General features: G+C 45.2%; 3 protein-coding genes across 8 annotated transcripts in view; 2 read left to right on the top strand and 1 right to left on the bottom strand.

The window, feature by feature from the left end:
- LOC132469734 (divergent protein kinase domain 1A-like) overlaps window positions 1-8,335 on the top strand; it is a 9,758-nt gene extending 1,423 nt beyond the window's left edge. Inside the window, exons 2-5 of the mRNA XM_060067744.1 lie at window positions 5,579-5,713; window positions 6,002-6,109; window positions 6,658-6,837; window positions 7,048-8,335. Coding sequence (XP_059923727.1) covers window positions 5,579-5,713; window positions 6,002-6,109; window positions 6,658-6,837; window positions 7,048-7,863 — 1,239 coding nt within the window. The 3' untranslated portion in view covers window positions 7,864-8,335. The remainder of the gene's footprint in view (window positions 1-5,578; window positions 5,714-6,001; window positions 6,110-6,657; window positions 6,838-7,047) is intronic.
- Window positions 8,336-8,371: 36 nt separating this feature from the next.
- Window positions 8,372-13,116, bottom strand: LOC132469736 (large ribosomal subunit protein uL18). The gene is made up of 8 exons (XM_060067746.1): window positions 12,966-13,116; window positions 12,472-12,541; window positions 12,260-12,375; window positions 12,036-12,170; window positions 11,392-11,594; window positions 10,372-10,549; window positions 8,967-9,055; window positions 8,372-8,527 (listed from the first exon to the last, which is right to left on the bottom strand). The coding sequence occupies exons 1-8, from the start codon at window positions 12,966-12,968 to the stop codon at window positions 8,431-8,433; spliced, it is 891 nt and encodes a 296-aa protein (XP_059923729.1). The 5' UTR covers window positions 12,969-13,116; the 3' UTR covers window positions 8,372-8,430.
- Window positions 13,117-13,742: 626 nt separating this feature from the next.
- evi5b (ecotropic viral integration site 5b) overlaps window positions 13,743-24,055 on the top strand; it is a 29,860-nt gene continuing 19,547 nt past the window's right edge. For 2 of the 6 annotated variants that reach the window (XM_060067742.1, XM_060067738.1), the window contains exons 1-3: window positions 13,744-14,034; window positions 18,295-18,506; window positions 22,118-22,307. In XM_060067742.1, coding sequence (XP_059923725.1) covers window positions 13,990-14,034; window positions 18,295-18,506; window positions 22,118-22,307 — 447 coding nt within the window. In that variant the 5' untranslated portion in view covers window positions 13,744-13,989. Of the gene's footprint in view, window positions 14,035-14,786; window positions 15,050-17,490; window positions 17,643-18,294; window positions 18,507-19,827; window positions 19,978-22,117; window positions 22,308-24,055 lie in introns of those variants that run through there. The other 4 variants (XM_060067741.1, XM_060067739.1, XM_060067740.1 and 1 more) reach the window with 4 other exon arrangements.

Here is a 24,055-nt window from a genome sequence, read left to right as displayed (position 1 = left end):
GGCAAACAAACACACACACAGTCTCTCAGAGATGAGAGAGAGTTAGTGTGTGTGTGTGTGTGTGTGTGTGTGTGTGTGTGTGTGTGTGTGTGTGTGTGTGTGTGTGTGTGTGTGTGTGTGTGTGTGTGTGTGTGTGTGTGTGTGTGTGTGTGTGTGTGTTTGGTGAGAGTTTCTTTGGGGAACAAACCAGTAAGTCGTTCATTTCTAGGCCAGAGAGACATCAACTCCTCCACTGAACTTCATCTAGTCCCACGGAATTCCTGCAGCAAAACAGATTAATGTAGTTTGTCTTTAAGAAAACTTAAATGTTCTACACACACATTTTAACCGAATCAACACACATCCCCTTTGCCTCTGATTATGATCTTAATACAATTATCTTTATTTAAATATCAATCAAGACGTTTTTTATTGGATCGATGTTTATTATGAATTGAGAATTGGTGGGAATGAGAGCAGGATGAATAAATGCTACAAAGTAGAATATAACAGTTCTATTCTATTCTATTATTTTCATGGTGTGCTGATATTCACCGTTACCTCAGTGTCTCATGGCTTCATATTCTTCTGTTTGGTATTTGTTGAATCTATCCTATGTTGTTAGCATCTGTTGCCTTGGGAACCAGCAGTGGGAGGAGGTTGAGCCAGCTGTTCTGTTAGAACAGCTGGCCAGCCGCTGCTCCTTCTGGGCATGGTAGTCGAGCAGTTTTGGCTGTTTGACTCTGAGACAAAAAACTCTGGGTTCCATCCCCTAATGTCCTCTGCCTACCTGCACGCTTCCTTGAGCAAGATGAATAGAGACCCCTACCTGCTCCATCATGACATGTATCTAGGATTCATTGCATGTGTTGTTTGATCTGCCTCACATGGTTCACTGCCGTAGTGAGAGGGAGATAGTGAGAGTCTGTGTGAAAGTGTGTGTGTGGCGTGTGTGTGTGTGTGTGTGTGTGTTTGTGTGTGCGTGTGCGTGTGCGTGTGCGTGTGCGCGTGTGCGTGTGTGTGTGTGTGTGTGTGTGCCTGCAAATCTATGATGACTCACATGGGCAACTGCTGTGCCCCTGGTATGTGCAGAGAGTGGACACCTCCTCCCTCCTTCTTGTTCAGCGGGAAGGGAGGAGGGGGGGGGGGGGAGTAAAGGCAGGACTTGACATCAAGGTAGTGAATCACTGTCAGCTAGGAGAGGAATGAGGAGACGAAGTGGACATGGAAATGGAGGTTAGAGCATAGAATGTGAGCATCTAGTAGAAGATAAAGGTAGAAGGGGAGAGAGAGAGAGAGAGAGAGAGAGAGAGAGAGAGAGAGAGAGAGAGAGAGAGAGAGAGAGAGAGAGAGAGAGAGAGAGAGAGAGAGAGAGAGAGAGAGAGAGAGAGAGAGAGAGAGAGAGAGAGAGAGAGAGAGAGAGAGAGAGAGAGATGCTTTCACATGGTGCTGTTGATATGGGAGTTATATGGTGATAGAGAGTTACATGTTATTAGAGAGTTCTATGCTGATATGAGAGTCATAGAAAGCTTGGTGGTGATAGAAATATATAGTAAATAATATTGTTATAGGGTGATAGAGTACTCTATGGAGTTCTACGGCGATAAAGTTATATGGTGATAGAGTCACATGGTGATAGATAGCTCTAGGAGTTATAAGGTGATAAAGTTATATGGTAATAGAGGCATATGGTGATAGATAGCTCAAGGAGTGCTATGGTGATAGAGAGCTCGATAGTGATAGAGCACAATGGTAAAGAGAGTTCTTTGGAGGTCTCTTTACCATGGAGTTCACTGGCGATGTAATTATATGGTGTAGAGTTATGGGACAGCTCAATGGCGATAGATAGCTCTATACTATAGGGATAGAGATTTCTAGGTGATAGAGCTCTATGATGAAAGTGAGGACCATGGTGTTAAAGAGTTCTGTGGTGATGGATTCTTTTAAATATAAAGTTATGTGATGATCGAAATATGTGCAGTGATAGAGAGCTCTGAGGTGACTAAGAGCTCTATAATGATAGTGTTCTAGGTGATAGAGGTCGATAAAATAGATCTCTATATCGATAGAGACCTATATTGGGCTAGAGCCATATGAGCTGTTTTGCCGTAGAGGCATTGTCACATGCATAATGAATGAGAGGTATGTAGGTTTCCAAGCACAAGTGTCAATACTGTTGCTGATCAGCACGGCATCTCCCTCACAGCTTTGTAACCAGCTCAGGCTTTGGGCATGCCTGCATTACCTGCATACCTGCATGGACACCTGTTGTAAGAAGTATACTAAGACAATACAACTCACTGCATCTTAGTTCTATTGATTTACAGTGTAAACAATGCATGACATTAATATGCACACTAATAAAATCAACTATCTTATTTCCCTCTGGCTGGCTGAGATCCATTATTCATACTTTATGAGACTGAATATGATCATAAATTCATATCATAGTCCCTTAAACCAGCACTCAGACTCTAATACATTTGTAGACACAACATTATACTGATAAATTGAATATGGATTTCATTTTAATCACTGAATGACTAGGCATATTCATACCTTGAGAACTATTACCACTACTACTAGTAGTACTATGACTAATTCACCTCCTCCCTAATTAGATACTCAAAAGTAAAAAACAAGTCTACGACTTGAACAGGGTTTATAAGAGTTGAGGGTGTTCAGTGTGTGTGTATGTGTGTGTGTGTGTATGTGTGTGTGTGTGTTTGTGTCTGTGTGTACGTGCGTGTGTGTGTGTGTGTGTGTGTGTGTGTGTGTGTGTGTGTGTGTGTGTGTGTGTGTGTGTGTGTGTGTGTGTGTGTGTGTGTGTGGAGAGCAGAGTGCATTCAGGTATTCTACCCCCTTGAATGATCCCTCCCCCCCCTCCCCCGAGTCCTATCTTATAAATAGGTGAACAGCCCTGATTGATCTGACCTCATTAGCTGTGTGTGTGTGTGTGTGTGTGTGTGTGTGTGTGTGTGTGTGTGTGTGTGTGTGTGTGTGTGTGTGTGTGTGTGTGTGTGTGTGTGTCTGTGTGTCTGTGTTTTTGCGTGCAATGTGTGGATGCGTGCGCGCGTGAGTGCGTGCGTGTTTGTGTGTGTGTGTGTGTGTGCGTCAAGCCCTCTCGCTCCCAATAGGGAACAGACACAGTATCGATCGGATCGCCAGCCTTACTTGTTGTGGAAATGTGGAAATGTTTTTGAGTTTGAGTGCATTTGGCCTACGGAGGAGTAATAATCAATACGAGGTGGAAACAAGGCGTATTATTTTGCGGCCGCTGCTGTAATATCTTCTGGTGGCTTGTATGGTCAGGTTGGTAAATTAATTAATCTGTGAGAGTTGCCCATGAGTATATACATGATGTGGTTTAGTCTCATTGGCCTGACTAATAGGACTCATCTCCCAAGCATCAAACAAACCTTTTTATACACAGTTGCCTGTAATCAATACAGAAACAGAATCCCAATTTCTTGAAGTTGTTACATAGGCCTACTTACTTCATAGTTACACAAACATAGAAGAAGGTAGAGTATTACATTCGAGGAAGACAGAATGTCTCTCTCTAATCTAATACAATCTAACAATCTTACAACATTTGGATTGTACGATTTCAAATAAAATCATATTTTAAAGATGCACCACAAATCTTATTATATTTCATAATCAATAAGCCCATAGACTTTTTAAATTACAGTTGATGGAGGATATCATGTGTTTATTAATTTTTAATTTCCCAAAAAGCCTTGCAACAGGAGGGTTTCCCCATAAGGCATTAGGCTGAAAGAAGATGTCTCAGAGCTTCTGCATTATGAATGGTGCTTGGCTCGTCGGGTAAAGTGTGCATCCTTCATATCAGAGTGACAGTCTATTAAAAGGCAGATGTTGACTATGTTATATCGTCTCAAGGCTTCCTGGTGGTGAGGCTGTCTTAATGTGGTCATGTGACCCCTTTTGGGACTTGTGAGTGTGAGTGTCAGAGTGTGATTACCGGACTATACCCATAAACTCTGTCCATAGTCGATCAGAGGAGACGAAGGGAGTTCATTAGCGTTCTGACTGGATAAAGATGATAGAGAGACAGCATTAGCAGAGGCAGAGTGTTTCGTAGCAAACGGATGCGAGCGTCGAGGGTTTGAACCGGAGCAGGCGAGCGGGAGGGGATGGAGAGAGACAGAGAGGACATGAGGGAGTCCATCACTGTCAACACAGAACCGCAGGCCTCATTACCACATGGAAAAGTACTCTCCCTCCACACTGTGCTTACTTCCACTAATGTATGTCCGGACTGATGCCATGGGAGCCTGGAGAGCACTGTAACATTTAGAGTGACTGTCGGAAATGTTGACTTTTTTTTAAATAACCTCAAATTCTCCAGCGTAAAATAAAAGTCAATAGCCAGAATGGTGAAAGATCTGGGTTTGGTCTCATTATAGTGGTCAGTGAATGTTGAGTGAAAGTCCCTCTCCTATAACAGTTAATATATATTCCGATTTGACCTGAGTCAGGTTTTAAATAAAAAAGGACCCTGAATTGATTTGTTTTGTAAACAGAAGGTGACATTAAAAGCTAGAGAATCTTCCACTGTGGGTGACTTGTTTGGAAGGGGCAATAAAAAACACTATATTATGGAAGCCTATCGTATAGGCTATATACTATACCAATCTAGTGTTATTTATTGACTCTGTAAATGTATTTATTCAATGCCTCAAGGTTATTAAAAGGCTGCCTCTCAGTATGTCTTCAATAAAAATCATTCATGGCCACACAGAGCTCTCTGTAGACAGCAGGGATATCTGAAGTACAGGCCCAGAGCAACACATGCATTACTCTGTCTCTCTCACAGACAAATGCACACACAGTTAAATGCACACACGCACACGCACACATGCACACGCACACCGCTTCTCTCTCCCATCACTTAACTACACCATGATGCTTAAATCAGCAATGTAATATTTAAAATAGAAATGTGAGTATGTGCTATAGTATAGCATTTCAGACTGTGTCAAATTAATCACAGCATGGTACATTTTATCTTATTTTATATTCATCCTATATTTAGCCAGGAAGATCCCATTGAGATACAAGATCTCTTATCCAGGGAGAGACGGCAGCACAAATAGTTACACATAGAAAAAAACGAGTTCACATGTTAGAACACATACAATACATAAATAGAATGACAAAAAAAAGGAAGGTAAACCAGGGGGAGAACAAAGTAGAGGCAGTGATGCAGGCCCATACCATGGTCTTCCGTGACTCAGACCATCTCAAGACAAGGTTAGATAAACATCACGTTATATCACCACTATAACGTGGTGATAGTTTGCAGCTCATTCCATGTCCATTCCCAGCCCAAAGGATCTTGATAACCGTTGCTTTCCTGTAGACGTGCTAGAGCAAGATGACCTAAACCCTACCTGCTTCTTAATCTGAATTTGTTGCAAGTATCTTCATGAAAAAACTGCTGTAATATGTTCTTTATTAATGAAAGCAATTAAAGAGCCTCATTTTTCATGGCAATGCCGAATTACAATCAGATCTGCCAAATAGTCATCTTCATGGGGGGTAGCTAACACATGTCTTTCCCTCCTGCTAGGTTCGCACTTCCTACTTGCGTATGCAGTACCTGTTCTTCTCCTGGCTGGCGGTGTTTGTGGGAAGCTGGATCGTGTACGTGGAGTACTCCTCCTACACAGAGCTCTGTCGTGGGCAGGAGTGCAAAACCTCTCTTGTGAGTATTCTCTACACCCACTGCGGTATCATGGGGATGTGGCAGGAATATCCGACATCCTGTTCACTGTATGAACAAAACTTATGTGAAGTGCATATAGAATACATATTTTACTGAAATTAATAAATCTTTACGCAAAAGTACTAAGCACAAACCAGGGCAACTAGCCCATTTTTAATAGACTGAAATGTACCTGATCATCAATCAGATCCTACATTGGAATTCTGCTCTCCCTGCACTTGACTTACTTTTATAAAGTAATACTATTAATGTTACTTTTGCTTTTAGTGTGACAAATATAGCAAGGGAGTGATCGATGGCACAGCGTGCGTCAGCCTGTGTCAAAAAGAGACACTTTACTTGGGGAAGTGCCTCTCGCCAAAGCCCAACAGCCAGGTAAGATCTTACATTGATGTCCGGATTTAAAACCCATTTATACATCAGATGTTGAGTGTTCTAGTGTTGGTTGTAGGGTATATTACTGTTTTTTGTAGTACAGTATCACAGTATGTGCTGATCTTTAATCAGCTGTATGTATGCAAAACATGTAAGCATATATCCAATAGTATCCGAGAGTATATTGATTCTTGACTCGGATTGTCTTGGTTTGCATTCAGAGGTCAGCACCCTACTAGTAGGGTGCTGATTGTCAGCAGGTCAGAGGTCAGCAGTGCTGACCTCTGACCTGCTGACAATCAGCACCCGACTAGTAGGCATCCTTATGCAAGGCACCAAACTCCTACCTGCTCATTTATGACCTGTTTATACAACATAGCAATATAACTGTTGTATATCAGCCGAGTGTATTGAAGTTGCTTATCAGACAGGCATCCATTCGTCCACACTTGTATCCCAACGTATTTTGAATCATGACACCTGAATCATGACATCTACCATCCAGCACTATAGCTGGAAACCAACTTCTCATATTCTCTGTACTCCAGGTGTACTCTGGGACCTGGGGTGACCTTGAGGGGGTCATCAGGTTTCAGATGGAGACGTCCCCTCGCTACGCCCTGGGTCTGGCGGCGGAGGTCCGGAGGGAGCCAGGGGCAGCCTTCAACCAGCCCACCAGAGGCACCTCCGTGGAAAGGTTCAAAGAGATGGTCATCAGCCATCTGAAGGTCAGTTTGTAGTGGGGAAACACATGGCTCACTCATTACAGTGACAGCACTAATACAAAGGTTGCACAATTTCCTTGCTAGCTCAGGCAGTGCAGGTTGATGTAGGAAACCAATTAAAGACTATCAGACTGGTTGCAGGGCCTGTGCTTCAATAATAAATGGTACAGTCACGCGTCCAAGAGGTTTATACAGGGTTTTCTTTCTCTCCAGATGAAACTAGGAGATCAGGCCAACCTTTCAGCACTGTCCGACATGCTGCTCTCGGTCGCCGACAGCAACAAGGACGGCCACATCACCCTAGCGGAGGCGCGCTCCGTGTGGGCGCTGTTGCAGCACAACCACTTCCTTCTGGCGGCGGTGCTGCAGGAGCGGGAGCACGCCCCTCGGCTTCTGGGCTTCTGCGGGGACCTGTACGTGATGGAGAAGGTGCCCCACGCCCCGCTCTACGGACTGAGCCTGCCATGGCTGCTGGAGCCCTTGGTGCCCGCCGGGCTGCGGCGCCGCATGGACCAGTGGTTCACCCCCTCCTGGCCCCGCAGGGCCAAGATCTCCATGGGCCTCCTGGAGCTGGTTGAGGACCTCTTCCACGGCACCTTCGGCAGCTTCTTCATGTGCGACGTGAGCGCCGCCAGCTTCGGCTACAACGACCGACACGAACTGCGGGTGACTGACGCGCGCCACATCGTCCCAGAGCTCGCCTTCAAGGAGGGCATGCAGGAGCGCCGCTGCGACTCTGACCGGGACTGCCGCCACGGCGTCGACTGCCGCACGTCCTGCGACCTCCCCAAGGGTCGCTGCAGCCCGGCGGTGACGCGGCCCAACCTGGCGAAGGCGTGCGACGTGCTGAAGGACTACATCCTGCGTGGCGCGCCGGACGACCTCCGAGAGGAGCTGGAGAAGCAGCTCTATGCCTGCATAGCGCTGCGCGGTGCCGCAGAACTGCTGGAGATCGAACACTCGCTCATTCTGAACAATCTTAAGACTTTGTTGTGGAAGACTATATCGCACACCAATGACTCAAAGTGAAGCCCTCATATTTTGGCCTGGTTACAAGCACTTTACCATGAACTGATAGATGCAGTCAACGTATTCTTAAAATGTAAGCGTTTGTCAGCTTTTTACCAATACCACAAATGGAATCATTAATGAAGTTCTTAACTTTCATCCATGGACTTCAAATGGTTAAAATGTATTTAATGAAGACTGTTGCGTCCACCATGCCAAGTCTATCACAATTCATTTCTCTTCATCAGGATCTGTAGGTCGGCTCAGTGGTACATGCTGAGCTATAAGGATCAATAGCACCCTCAAGTGTCAATATATGGAACACCATCAATTCCCACAGCCAAAATATTTTCCCGAACACTAATGGAATTCTAATACCACAAATAAAGCTCTGCCATTGTACTAGTATAGCCAATGAAAAGGGAGACAATCACAAAGTAGTCAAAGCGTTGCATTCACTTTGCTTATAGTTTTTTTTTTTTTACAATAAACATAACAAAATCCACAAATAAAAACCAGACACAAGGTCTTTCTTTCGGTTGATTTATTAGAACAAATGTGTCCATTAGAACTGACACGGTCGATCCTTTATTCATCTTCCTGTTGCTGAGCTCTGAGGAAGCTGGCCTTCTTCTGGGCCACACGGTCTTTCCTCTGGGCAAGAGACAGCTTAGCACGGTTCCACCTAGCACATAAACAACCAGGTTAGGCACCAGACACAACTGTGTACCGCCAACAAACTAGCAGAGAAGATAATCTGTCCTATTGTAAAGCAGTCTATAATCTCTCAAAACACTTGCACTCGTCATGAAACATTGACTAGATGGTAGAACAGGCCCCTTTAAAAGCCTTTGAAGTATCAAATGGCCAATGTTGCCGGGGAACCACATGAATCTATAAGCTCAGGTTTTATTTCCATCATCTGCTCTGGCAGATGTCTGTCCGTCAACCGGTCATTGGAGGTAGGTCTACCTAATTGCATTTAGGCATTTGTCTGCAACGATTGACAACCCCCACTTGGAAATCCAAAACAAACTGAGGTTCCAGACAATTACACATTAGTAAGTTGGTGATGTCAGGCTAATATATAAGGCAGTTTGATTGACAAGTGTAATTGTTCTTACCTCTTCTTCTTGACCTCCCTTGGTGCCTTCTTTTCGTGGATGGGGTTCTCGCGGATCGTAGCGTGTGCCTTTTTGTACATCTCTTCGATCTACAAATAAAAAAGCAATCCTCAGGTCAACTCAAACCAGATAAAATTGTCACGCCATTAAAATGCCACTGGTCATTTGAAAACTAAAGTACACTACATATCTGAAATTAAGTATTGTAAAAAGTTATCTATTTGCGGAGGGTTGTGTGCCTGTTGTCACCCAGTATAATGCAGAGGCTACAACTCATTATAGACAGTTAAACTATATTTTCTCACCGAGCATCACACCAAAACATCCGTTTGAGGACATCCGGTTTGTGTGCAACAGTTTCACATGCATTCAGATTAAGATGGGAAAGCAGCACAGTTGAACCAGCCATGATTGGAGGGTCTGGTCCATCCGATTGGGCAGCTCTTCAGTTACTCTGGCAACACACTGTCCCACCTTAGTGACTACCGATCAGTCAGAAAGGGTCTACTGGTGTGCCACAAATAACCTAGAAACGCATTACTGAAAGTTGTCAGCATGCAACTAGTAGGTTACTTAGCATGTACAGATGCCAATTACTCAAACTGCAGCAAAATCTTTAAACTAATATTGGATAATGGGTGAAACCTCCGCCCGCCTAAGAACTTCCGCTCAATTTTAATTTCCCTTCAGTACTACGTGTGGGTCTGCGCTATGTTTTCTCCCTCCAAATTTTCTTCGTCGTATCAGCGAATAGAGGGAGTGGATGAGAACAAAGACGTTAAAGTCAGCTCTCGTTGACAGACATCTTCACGCATGGCGTTTGGTTTGTTTACAGCCTGCGCGCAACGTGATTCAACGTTAGCGATTGGTTATGGCAGATCCAGAGTGGCACTGGGCAGATCCAATCATTTTGAACTTCAACAGACACCCGCCTTCAAGTGAGTTAACGTTTGTCAATTGAGTGGGTCCAGACTGTGAAAATGAAATGAAGTACGAGAGTCTGGTAGGACCAGGCTATGTCCATCTTACATAAACAGTAGAATACAAATTATATTTTAGCAGCGTCTGGAGTAGAGGCCAAGGCAAATTCAGGCAGAACAATCAATGGAGTGAAAATCGCAGAGCCATCAGTTCCACAATTTACCAAAAACCATCAAGGCTTTTAAAACCCTTTATACCATTAACACCACTACAAAGACACTGGTCAAAAACAGACCGTCTAGCTGCACATGCAATCACCACAGCATCCAAAATGTGACCACCTCTGATTAACAATATGATGCTAAGCCCTAATTCCTTTTTATCCAACCAAGGAACTCCAAATAGCACCGCCAGTCATAGACCAGCTTGAGGGGCACGCTGCCATCCATGATAAGTAACCAAACACAGTAGAAGGTTCTCCTACCATGTCAGGGCTGACGCCGTTCTTGATGAAGCGGGAGAACTGTTTCTTGTAGGCGTCCTCGTCCTCCTCCATCAGGTAGCTCATGTACTCAGACACGTTGACACCCATGATGTGTTTGCGATGAACATCAGCATTGAACTCCTTGCTCTCCACATCGTACCCAGGGAAACGCTTGGTGCTGTGGGATAGAACAGTACTCTGATCAGTCACACGCCGCAGAAGGTCAAGACACCACCAGGTGTTTGTAGTTCATCCAACACCTGGTGGCACTACCAATAGTTCTACAAGGTGTTTCCTATTTCTAATTGGCCACGTGTTCAGTTCCAGTTAACACTAGGGGCACATATATCTTTCATCTAGCAAGGGCAACTTGAGGCCAATTGTTTACGCACAAGCTTTGTGACAATGGGTCATTTATACAACCTGTTGTCCCGATTAATGTCCATTTTTCCTCTCGGCTAATGTTTAATAATCAAAACTTCTTTAATATAACTCTTACCAGCAGCGGAAACCTAGAGAAACTAGCTTTTTCAACTTTGCCACCGCAGCAAAGTATATCAAATGCAACGTTGCTACAACAAGCAGCCTTTGGGCAAACAAAAAATAAGTCTTCACTGCATTTACCGATTCAGAATACCCAGTACACAAGCTATTGGGGAAGAGCCAATTGAAAAAAAAATATATTTTCTAAATTAGACTAGCCCCTGATGCTATCTGGGAGCTAGCTAGTTTCTTGAGCTAATTTCCACACTGGACGTGGAGGCGAATACGTGTACACTACACAAACGTACACAACAGGGAGATACTGGAGCCGAGACAGACGACAACCTTCCCCAATGTTTACATCCTACTGAGCATGGCCCCCTGGCTACACTGCACAGAGTTTATTTAATCTGAAGAATTGTAGTACTTTGATTACCGGGTTGGGGATCAAGTGGCACATTTAAAGTCAGAGGATCTCTGCATCAGTTGACAACCATGGTCAACCCTTAGGATCGACCCCGTCACACCCAAGCTCACCTGTGAGGGATGGAAAGACCTCCATCCACCGCCCCCTTGAGGGCGCCGAACACCTTGTTTCCGGTGGTGGTGCGGGCCAGGCCAGCGTCCAGGTAGCAGGTGAAGGCACCGGGCTGACCATCTACGCTCTCCACGTTGAACTCATCCCCGGTCACCTCAACCTGGCCCTCGTAGACCTTGTCCAGACCGAATTTGTGGAGCAGCTGGAGGGAAAGAAACAGCCACGCATGAGGCAAAAAAATATTGAACACAAATCTGTGTGGTTGGCAGTTCATCGACTCGGACCCCAATATGACTGATAACACCGTTGGGTGATGGCAGAGTACTTCCACGACAATATTTCAAACCTCCACCTTTAACGGCCCAAGATACAGCACAGAATTTAAGGTTAGCGGCCCTGAATAAAAGGGACCCTTTTACATGAGACCTTTCATCGTCAACAGGGAAGTGAAGTACAAAGTTAGTTTGAAAGAGGATGAAGACTTGGCGCATAGGCCCGCAGCCAAGAATCAAAGTTAGGTTGCCACAAGGTAAATACTAGCCCCCCCTTCTAGACAAATCGATAACGTAATGCGAGCCATCCTCGATTCAATTGACAGAACCCAGTTTTAAGGCCCAACACGGGGGTTCGCAGCTGGCCTCACCCTGCGAGCAACGAGCAGACCCGTGCAGTAGGCAGCGGCGTAGTTCGTCAGACCAACGGTGATGCCATACTTGGGCAGCTCATGGGAGTAGGCAGCACACACAATCATGTCACCCTCGATTTTGGCATAGGCGACCTAGGAGAAACAGCCAGAGAAAAAAAACCAAGACTCAGTGGTGGGATCGCAGAGTGATGGAGCATTGGAATAGTTGGACATGAACTCACCTGGCATACGATGTCCCTGTTGGAGAAGCGCACAATCATCCTGTACTTAGGTGTGTTGTACTTGTTCTTGTCCTGGATGACCAGGCGCTTGCGGGCAAAGAAGTCGGTTTTTCCCTCTAGTAAAAGAAACACAAAACAGCATGACATGTCAAGTCCCAACTTGCCAGACATGATGCATGTTAAATAATAATCCTTTAAAGGACTTCACGTACCTCTCCTCCTCCTGAACTTGACCTGGTACCTCTTGAAGTAGGCCTTATTCTTCACCACTTTAACAAAACCCTATGAAACGAACACCGAGTCAGTAAACATAAACATTGTCTAGACAGTAACGATCTTCCTACTGGGCTGTCAAGACTCGCAGGGCACCTTGCTAACCATTAGCGCTCTCTCGTTAGCATATTAGCTATGACACATTAAGAGGAAGAATCACATGAATGAAATGAACGGTGCTTCGTTAACGACCGATGTTTAACACGTACTTTGCATATAATGCAAGGCCGATTGTTGCCAGTCATCCGGATATGATAGGCACTAGGTGGCTGCACGTTAGGCCACGTTTAAGCATAGCCCGGTGAGCCATACCAGGGGTAAAATCTAACTTCATCCTAACTTCAGAAAACGATTTTTCAACATCTGCATCGACAAATGACAGATCGGTGGTCTAACACGTTTATTCAATTACATATTGGGAGTGATTACAAACCATTATAGCAGTCTTTCTGTCTCCTTATACAGGAGCCCGGAGCCAAAGACTGGGGTTTGGACTCCACTGCACTGGAAAAAGGAAGGAGGAGGTGCGCATGCGCGCTAAATATTGTGCCACAGGATGAACTGCAGCGACGCCATGGTGTACTGGATTCACAACTCTGCCCCCTAACGCTTCGGCGTTCACTTTTTGGGAATCATGGAGTGAACATTGACATTGATGAGTTTAATTGGCCTATGTACTGAACTCCAAAAAAATAGAATCATGTGTCCAAGTTGAATCTGACCACAGTGAATTGATTGATATGAAATATTGTCCATTGCAATGACAGGCTTACAGGACTTGATTTTTATTTTTGTTTTATTATAAAATACATTTATACACAATCTTGTGTGGCATGGGAAACAATACAATTTAACTATATTCACATATTTATCTATTTGGACAATATGTATTTGTCATGTTGCTATATTTATTATTTCAGTCAATGGATCATTTATGCTTGGGCTTGGGAACACAGAGCCTGTCAAAGCAACAATGGCTATGACATCATGTTTGACATGCATTGTTACTGATATTCAAACCAAGAGTCCTTTCGTCTCCGTGGCGTGTTGGCATGGCCGAACCATTACGTCTGTCCCTGGCAGGGAGGGGTGTGTCATCATCTGCGTCAGTCCCCTTGTCAAACCAGAAAATTTGGTTTGATAGCATCTGCCTGTGGGAATGAGGCTTGGTTGTGCGCTTGGATGTTTCAGGGATGTTTAGATCGTGTGGATGCAGCACGGTGTTGAGTTCAGATGAAAACTTAGGAGAGGAGCTGCTACTGTGGTTGTCGGGACGTTACAATGTTTGAGCCCTTCAGAGATGAGTATCCTACCAGTTGTTGTGGAGGTCAGGATTTTTTCACCATTCATCCTCCCTCAAAGGAAGAATTGTAATGCTTTAGATAAATATGAATGCGTAACTGTATTGGAGTTTTTTTGGACAGGCCTTTGCTACACCAAGAATATATTTTTTTCCTATGAAAGACCGGCCATCCTCTTCAATCTTCACTCCCCAATCCCAGGTAAGAAACGTGTTACTGGAGGAAGATAAAGATCTTCACAACGTGGACTAAAACTACAGAGAATCGATTGGTGTCAAACAATCAATGTGACAACAAGTAATATTAACTCTTCAGCAGCGCCATTTACCCAGAATGAATGCAGTGAATTCAGACACAGTTCATTAATGGTAAAGGTCAGGGGGCACCTTGCTCAAGAATGAATAGAAGTGAGGTGGCCGACTTTGTTGATTAAACCCAGTACACCATTCGTCTGGGAGTTCAACACCCAATCTACTTCTAGACCAACCTGCTAAAAAAGAAAAACCTCTTATCCCTCACTACTTCAAATTCTAGAGGATTATTTTTCCATTATGTGAATGCACCTGTACTGAAACAGTAGGCCTACACTTTGTCCCTTCAACGTTGTCTGTATATAACAATTGGTTACAACGAGGAAATCATTGGTATTAATCCGGATTAAATTCAATCAATCTGATCTGTTTGTGGGAAAACTATTTTATTCATTGCTATTACCTGCTTAATATCCAGGTTTGAACGTTTGAATAGGCAGGGTTGTGTTACACACCCACATAACTGCAATGAATAATGATCTATTTACAATGTAGGCTGTGGGTTGGGCTCCTTTAGATTTTAATCCAATTCAGTGAAGAGATGTTATGTGTCTTTTTTGTCTAAGGGATAAACAATAGATGGCGGTAGCGCCGCGCGGTGTAGCCAGGGGGCGCATGCTCAGTAGGATGTAAACATCGGGGAAGGCCGCCGTCCGTCTCGGCTCCAGTATCTCCCTGTTGTGTGTACGTTTGTGTAGTGTACACGTATTCGCCTCCACGTCCAGCACTCAGGAGTCGGTGTGGAAATTAGCTCAAGAAGCTAGCTAGCTCCCAGATAGCATCAGGGGCTAGTCTAATTTCGAAAACAGAACGCTTTCTAGACTATTTGGTCAATGTATTGAGTGGAAACACACGGCCTTGGATGGGAAGTAACGTCTGTCCTGGTCGGTGGAAAACGCGTCAAGGTAACGAAGGATCCGTCTATCTGCTGAAACACAACAGGCAGATAAATTACACCAACTCAGGCAACACGTCTGCTGTTGTTCCTAGAGAGACAGTGTGAGCGGATCTAGATAGATTGTATTGTTATTCATCTGGTACTTTTATAACTTAGATATTCCGCAGTTAGTTTTCACTTTGTGCTTTTTAATTAACTATTAGGCAGACTGTTGAATCTGTGCTTGATGTTGTTGTGCCAAATAACTCATCGAGTTTTTATTTATTTGGCATTTAACTGATGTTATTTTCGGAACAGTTCATAACACCGATACAAAACTTTAACCAAGTGGCGGTCGGTCAGGATTTCAAACCAACAAATCGCTTCTACGCCCAGTTCTGCAGTCCCCATTAAATGCCCCACAAAGAGTCTCATTCACATATAATAAGACAAACTACGGCAAAGTTTGAAACAAGTACGTCCCATCTGACTCTATGGTTATTAAAATACAACGTGTCTACAGGCCTTGTATTGAACTAGTGAGTTTAAATATGAGACTGAATTCTCATTGATCCGCCTTCATCGACTGGCTCGTGTTTATTGCATAGGATCACATTCTCCAAACAATGACTGCAAAGCACATTTCTTTGCACTTTATGTGCCTACCCTTAATTTTGGACTAACCGTAGATATTGGAGAGTAATGGAGGGCTAGTGAATATGCTTGCCCTGTAATTAAAGCCAAACTGTTCCCAAGGGTTTTGGGCATACAATGGGGAGTGTTTCTGAGCGTGGAGATAAAGGTGTAAGGATTTGCTTGTCACAACTTGCCAAAAGACAAACCTTCCCCCAGAAACTTGGCTCCAATCTCATTCTAGACCAGATAACTGTGACAGAGACCATTTTGACTTAAGGTATTGTGGTCATTATTATCAGTGTCCTGTTATCGTCTACTATAGCATATATTGAGCTGGCATTGTAGTATGAACGGGAAGAATGTGCTTCCCTTGGAGTTAAACCAAAAAAGGAAGAAAGCCCTCTTTGCTGGTGTTTGCTTGTTTTTAATTGTAATGTGATAGAGAGAGATTGTAAGGTCTTGTCAATTAAACACAAAAAATAAACTTCACATTTCTGCTGAAATAATACTTGCAGCCATACTTGCAAGACATCTCTTATTTTGTCCTGCAGAAACAGGCCACGTCTCCCATCTGGGATTAATTGAGTACAATATATCTTGATTTTCATTGATAATAAAACCTAGTGTAGAGTTCACAGTCTAGGTAGAACTACATGTTACCTTACTACCATGGCTGCTGATACTACTACTACTACTACTACCACCGCTACTTGTAAGTACTGTTTCCTTGCTGGATACTTGACAGGGAACATGACGGGGCTCTCGAGAAAGAGGAAGGTTTAGTCCTTGTGGATGACTCATGGGTTCTGTGCTTCCCCCTACCCTACGAGGGTGTTGGAGCCAGGCCTACTGTGAAGCTCATTACCCATGCACACAGTGTCCCTGCGGCCCCCTATCCGCTCTCTCTCCCTCTCTCTCTCTCCTGGATCTTTTGTCAGGGAGAAGGAGAAACTATCTAGGCGTCCAGGATTTAGGGGAAAGTCTGACCCAGCGCCTCCCTTGCTCACAGTTGACAAGGCTTAAGTGCAGTCCCGCACCACCTGGAACCAGACATCTAACTGATATATGGGCCTCCTGACTGGTCCCCACTCTTGTCCTGACTTGAAGGTGCCTGTCTCACACAGCTAGGATCAAACACAGCTAAAGACGTAAATGCATTCATGATGATATATGACAATGCAACGGGATGTACCTCTTCTTGCTGGCTTGAAAAGTTCAAATATTTAGAAAGCGGCCTTTGGCCTTTTCATCCTCCCTCCTTGGGATATAGTTCAATATCATGCACCGTGAAATACCAACTCTCCCTCTTTTCCAATTGCGCTGTGGATGTTGCAGAGAAGCGGGAGTAATTGTTAATTGAAAGTGGGATAATGTTCGCTTTTAGCTTTTAACTTCCGTTTTGACGTGCTCAGTGGTGTGTGGCTTTAGCGCTGGGATGTCAGAGCGGGTTGATTCAGTGGCAAGCTGACTATTGATTACAACCATTAGAGGACTACTATTGATCCACTGTAAATGGACCTAGGTCAAGGTACTCTGTCGTCTTGGCCAGTCCAAAATACCGTCAGAACATTGTCGGCATCGTCCGTATATCTAATATAAACCATATACACATCATATTTGCGTTTATGTATATGTATACGTTCCGGACTTCCGGTTTACTGAATCTGCCTTTGACTTCTTCTGCATCATTCTGAATGTAAATCTTGTGACTCCGCCGCCCTGTGAAATGGATCAAACAGTGGTGTTGACTATCGAGACGGCTGACCTCGGTGCTCTGGGAGTGTTTAGGGTGGTGGGCGGCGCTGTTTGAACACTGCCCTTTGACCTCTCCAGACAGTGTGATCTGCATATGACTCGGAGGCAGCACACCTTGGACACTGAGACAGAAGCAGCACTCCCTTGGAGCTAACGGGTTAATGGACCGTAGTGGTCCTCTGTGATTTGAAGGGGGGACTTTGTTCAGGCAGGAATATACAGACTTGTCGGTGAGTAGTTCTTTCTAAGGGCTGATTTTCCCGGCAAAGATGAGGGCTTTCTCAGGGGCACTAAATCAGTCACACTACTAGCAGGTTTTAGTTTACACTAGCATAGCAAAAAATTTTGCTTAGCTTTTCCACTTTGAAATAGGGAAGTTGGAAGAACTCATGTGATTTTTTGGTTTGTTAAAGCCCCCTTTGTTCACGGATATATGTCAGACTTTCAGGAAATACTGTATTTTCAATACCTAAGTGAGACGTTTCACTACTCAAGTGAGTTTACTAGAAGGTAGACCCACTTGTGAACTCACTTGAGAAGTGAAAGTACTTTTACCTAATCCCTGTTCTTTCTTCAAAAAGTAATTGAATGATTGTGCATGTCTTTTTTTATTTATGACATATGAGTGTTATGGTGACCCAATAGATCAGAGCTGTAAAGGAGGGACTTCGTTTTTCATATTCACACACTGTTTTGAACAGTACTTTAGATAAACCATATAATAACTATCTACTATACTTGTTGCTTTCGTTCCCGGACGTTTGAGATCTTTGACCGAAACCACTTTTCATAATGATTTTGTGCATCCAACAAAAGATATCATCCAAGATAGCGGGTAATATAACGTGAGTAATAAACAGTACTTTCTGCTCCCATGGACAGGTGGCGACAGACAAGGTTGCAGGCAAGCTGAGTTCTACTCTCTCATGGGTGAAGAACTCAGTCAGTCAGATGGCTAGCACGGTGGCCCCGCCCACCACCCTGCAGACCACCCCCTCCACCTCGCTCTCGTCCCCCGGCCTGTCGCCCACCTCCTCCAACCAGCTGAGCCCGGACGATGTAGAGCTCCTCGCCAAGCTGGAGGAACAGAACAGGTGAGCCGCCGGGGGCCAGCTCTCTCCGTGACTGCCCACTCTCTCTCCCTCGCCGTCTCTTAGGCTCCCGCTGCGTCGCTCCCTCCCTCTCGCAGTGGTGGCGTTGACCCAACTGGGAAGCTTCGACGGGACCATGGTGGTTGGATCCAGACCAACAAGGCTAGAGGTTCTGTGTCTGTATAAGGGCAGACGATCGTAAGAGCAAATCCTATGGGACAAAATTATTCAGGGTCCTATTTAAAGGAACTTTAGATTTAAGTTAATTTTAGGTAAAGTATCTCAAATGTTGTCTAATGCTTTGTTGAGCCAAAGCACAATATTAGTGAAGATATGAACGGAAAAAACAACAGCCCACTCTTAAGGGTCAGCTATGACATCACTAAATGGAACTCACTGGACTCGGTCGGTCGTTCAGCCATGACATCACTAATGGAACGGGCTGCACAGTGTTCACAGCTCCCCAAGTGTTTGAGGCTCCTTTTGAACGGAGGAGACGGCTCCCCCCCTCCCCGCCTCAACCCTCCTTCCCCCCGGTCTCCCAAATTATATCCCCCCGCTGTGGCTCTCACCCGTAGAAAGTGCACTCTCAGTGTTGGCATGGAAACCGGTGCTCTGGTTCAGAGAAGCGGTTGGCGGCGGATGGGGGGGGGACGGGGGGGGGACTGTGCTAAACAGTTGGCCCAGGAGGGTAACAGGGCTGGGGCGCTGTGTGTTACAGAGCGAGCCCTCACAGTGGAGGTCAGGCGCTCATCGTCTGGCGCTCTGCGTGGGTGGGGGTGGGGGGTATGGGGGGGGGTGGGGGGTATGGGGGGGGGGGGGGGGGGGGAAGGACGACTATGCAATAAAACCCCCAACTGAGGATAATTCATCATTTTCATGAGGAAACGTCAACGTTCCTAACGGGAACCCCCCCCCCCCCCCCCCATCCAGCCCACAGGAAGTAGTGCCTTTTATGCTGCTTCAGCACACTGCCCCTGTTCACCCCCTGTCCTTCGCCTCAACAAGTAGAGCCGAGGCTTGGGCTTGTTCACTACCACACGTCTTACGACTTTGTGTGTTCTTAGCTTGCCACACTCACTTCTTATAAGACTGTTAACCACAGCCGTTAAGAGCTACACTCATTGGTTATGTTGGTAATGCACCGCAGATGCTGTCATGCATCCAACCCCCCACCCCTTCCCTCTTTGCTGTGTGTGTGTGTGTGTGTGTGTGTGTGTGTGTGTGTGTGTGTGTGTGTGTGTGTGTGTGTGTGTGTGTGTGTGTGTGTGTGTGTGTGTGTGTGTGTGTGTGTGTGTGTGTGTGTGTGTGTGTGTGTGTGTTCTGGGAAGGCCTTTGTACCCTACAGAGTAGATAAGACACACAGACGAGAGTAACAAGGGATCCCTGCCGTGTTCATGTCTTTAAAATCTGTTAATCCTTGAGGAATTCCTACAAAGCAACTTGAACATGAACACACCATGAGTCTCTCTTGGTAAGGACAGTGTATATGTTTTCTCTGGATAGAACTTCGGATTTATTTCCATTACAGAGGGAAAGAGTGAAGAAGGAGCAGTAAAACTGTCACACTGGGGGACAATTTAGTCCTCGGTTTGTCTGTTTGCCTTTTAATTCTCTTTCACACCTCAAAAGTTTATTTTAAAAGTATTTCCAAAAGCATAGATCCTGATATTATTTTTCCGTTTAAAGCATAGTTCTCGCTGGTGCTAAGTGCTGGCCAGTCCAGTACAAACACTCAAGGCTATCTACAGGTGAATTATTAGCGGAAAGTTCCACGCCGACTGAATGCAGTTTTCACATGTAGCTGCCCACACTACTAGTTTTGTGTTGTCGTCGTTTATCCGATTGTGGTCAAATCTAAAATGCCAAGCATTGATAGATGATCATGTGAAAAAGCGACTTAAAGGTTCTGTAAGCCAGTTGAGATATGGTGAAGATGAAGTGATAGCAACGTTGTAGAACAGTAACAGGCCCCGTTTGTTTAACGAATAGGCCAATTGACGATGACATTGGTGAATACATAAGCGAGTCGTTCAGTAAATGACCCACTGTAGTTAAGCTATTCACTGTGTCACTGTAGTTTAGATGTTCCCTTTATCCCTGTAGTATAGCTGTTCACTGTGTCACCATCGTTTTACAGTTTACTCTGTCTCTGTGGTTTAGCTGTTCACTCTGTCACTGTGGTTTAGCTGTTCACTGCGTCACTGTAGTTGATATGTTTACCGTATCACTGTAGTTTAGCCGTTCAATGCGTCACCACTAGTTTAGATTTTCAGTGTATCGCTGTAGTTTCGATGTTCACTTTGTCACTGTAGTTTTGTTGTTCACTGTGTCACTATATTTTAGCAGCTCACTGTATCTCTGTAATTTCGTTGATTATTGTGTCACTGTACTTTTGTTGTTCACTGTAGATTAGCTTTTCACAGATTCGCTGTAGTTTAGATGTTCACTGTATCGCTGTTCACGGCATCACTGTTGTCTGTAGGTTCTTTCTTGAACCCAAGCAGACATACCGCAAATGGACTTCTCTCATGGCCCCTGAGACTGCAGGCGTGGTGCGTCTGCTCCCCATGTATCCCGACCCCTCCCCTCGACCCAGATTGGGCCGTAACCCTAGCTTTTCTCGGCCAACGTCACCGTCCTGGCCTGAGCGCTCTCTACTGTGTTTTCCGAGATCAAGTGTCTGGGCTTTTGTGTGTCAGACACGGAGAGGTCCGTGGCTCCGTACGAAGAGACGGCCCCGTCTCTGCCCTGTTACTCCACAGGGCCTGGTTAATCTCTTTAGGCTCCGTCTAGTATCTGCTATTCTAAAAATGTGTTTGCCACCTTTACTGCTCTGTCCTGGCCTCTGGTTACTGGACAAAACACATGAGTTGTTGTACTACATGAATCCATTCTACCGTAATTTGTTTCAAAGTCAACATTAGAGGCTGACTGCATGTAATAAGAATCACTGATTGGGTGTTGAACTTTGCATGTGTGTCATTCTGTGATAATAGATAAGTGTAATATGATGAAGAGTTGTACAAGAGTTTTACATCTGGTCTAGGAAATATGTTAACCACTGGCATAGTCCTATCAGAATAGCAACCCCTGAATAATCTTAACTTTAAAAAATACACTATTCCGGTTTTATAAAATTTAAGCTCTATTCTACAAATATGGGCAGTGCTCTCCTGATTGAATAATGTGCAAATGAAGTAAGACTTGCTGCCTAACCGTCCACTTATGTATCCAATATCTTTCAAGATCAAGCGAGCGGTAATGGTTCTCGTTTGTAAGCTAGTACTGTAGCAACTAGGGAGAGGTAATGGTTCTGTTTACAATGCAAGTATTGAAGGCACTAGGGATAGGTATGGTTCTGGTCTGTAAGCTAGTATTGTAGCAACTAGGGAGAGTTGATGGTTCTGGTTTGCAATGCTAGTACTGGAAGAACAACAAAGGCGCTGGTGGTTCTGGTTTGTAATTTTAGTACTGCAGAAACCAGGGTGAGTTGATGGTTCTGGTTTATAATGCTAGTTTGGCAAGAACTAGAGTGGTTTGGGGTTCTGGTTCGTAATGCCTGCACCGGTGGTTCTTGCTGATGCTCTCTCTCTCGGCCTACTGTGTGTCAGGTTGCTGGAGACGGACCACAAGGTCCTGCGCTCGGTCAACGGCTCGCGGAGGAACAGCGGCTCGTCGCTGGTGTCCAGCTCCTCGGCCTCCTCCAACCTGTCCCACCTGGAGGAGGACACCTGGATCCTCTGGGGGCGCATCGTCAACGAGTGGGAGGAGGTGCGCAAGAAGAAGGACAAGCAGCTCCGGGTAAGGGCCGCTCGAACACGCACCGACGCACACACACGGAAAGACGCGCACGGAAAGACACGCGCACATACATGGTAGCATACGTGGTCACACAGGCGGACACACATGGTCACACACATGGTCACACACACGGTCACACACACAGTCGCATACACAGTCACAGACTTGGTCACACACATGGATACACACACCATCTGCACAAGGGAAGACGGTCATACAGACAGACAGACAGACAGGCAGACACACATGCACACGCTTGGGCACAAACACACAGGCTAGCACAGTGGCTTGCAGACAGACAAATTAACATGTTTTCTTTGTCTTTCTTTATGAGACACAGGTTTGCAAACGCATGCACAAAAGTCAAACACGCATGCATGAACATGCGCAGCACACATAGTCACAAACATCATGTGGTATATAAACGCACACATTCGTTGTAGACTCAAGTTCACATGCCTGCATGGAGACACAATTCAGAAATCCATGCTAGCACAGCAGGCAGACACACATTGACGTACACACTCACTCACCCAGTGTGCACGTGACACTGAGTCGGTGTGGGGATGAGAGTCAGCTGCGTGTAGCTTAGCGTGTTGTTATGAGCTTAGAGGAACAAGAGCCCAGAGGTTTACTTCAATCAGGTATGCTGCCTACACAGAGCCCGTTCTGCCTATTAACTTTCAATGGCAATAATCAAAATGTGTGATTATCATTTGATTGATTTGCTTCTGCTGATTTCATCAGCACACATTTCTGCCTGCTAGTGTATTCTTCATGAATTCATTACCTTGCAACCCAGCTGGATTTCGAGTGGAGCTTCCAGTTGTGCATGTGTGGCTGAAAAAAAACAAAACAAAGTTGTTCAGACAAATCAGGCAGCGTCCTATTAAGAACTACATGATCTACATGACATGTAAAAGCAGCTGATAGACAGACGGTTGATCCAATGACCTGCAGACTATTTTGAAGAGCCTGCCCTTTCCTGAGCTTTCAAAGAACAATTGTCCTAGATGGTTCTGTGTAAAAAACATCTGTCTGATACGGTTATTGTGTTGAAGCCACTGCCTTAATCTTAAAATAAAAAGTAAGTGAGAGCAAAATGTGCCTAATATTTCTGGGCAGTAAAATAGTTTTGTTTAGTTCTGCCCTGTGTTGCCCACATGGTCTATTTAGGCCGGGCCCCGTCTCCAAACACCTGGAGGGCCCCGAGGGATGCCGCCCCCCCCCCCCCCCCCCCCTTGTGCCCGGGCGGTCCCATTTGTTTCCCTGTCCGCCTTGTTGTTTACTCTGCCGGGGGAAACTCATTCTGCTGGCTATCTTGGTACCCACACCAACCGTGGCGCGGTGCCCTTGAACTTGTTATTTTAGCTCCTGACATTTTGGAGCTAAGTTTAGATTAGCCCCTTGCTGAACATGTGATAGAATCCATTCAGTCCCCTGAGGCCTGGTGTGTAGTGGTAGCTCAACGGTTGTATGTTCACGGTGTAGAACGGTGTCAGTGGGGAATGATAGGCAGCGGGAGGGTTTGTTTTGGCTAATCGTGAAGGAGGAAGTATATATGAAGGAGTTAAAGCGACGACTCATGCCAGGCCTGGGTGTGGTGGCACATAACCAGGCGAGGCTCACCCAGATGGACGTTTAGTGACTTGGGGAGCTGGGATGGGGATCCACCCCAGCTGAATCATGGTGGTTAGCATTTCCGTCGCCCTCTGATTCCCTAGCAACCGTCCGAAAAATACCATCCA

The sequence above is a fragment of the Gadus macrocephalus genome, chromosome 12 (assembly GCF_031168955.1).
Source record: "Gadus macrocephalus chromosome 12, ASM3116895v1".
NCBI classification, from domain to species: domain Eukaryota; kingdom Metazoa; phylum Chordata; class Actinopteri; order Gadiformes; family Gadidae; genus Gadus; species Gadus macrocephalus.
The sequence above is the reverse complement of the archived record's forward strand: the minus strand, read 5'-3'. Positions and strand labels throughout refer to the sequence as shown.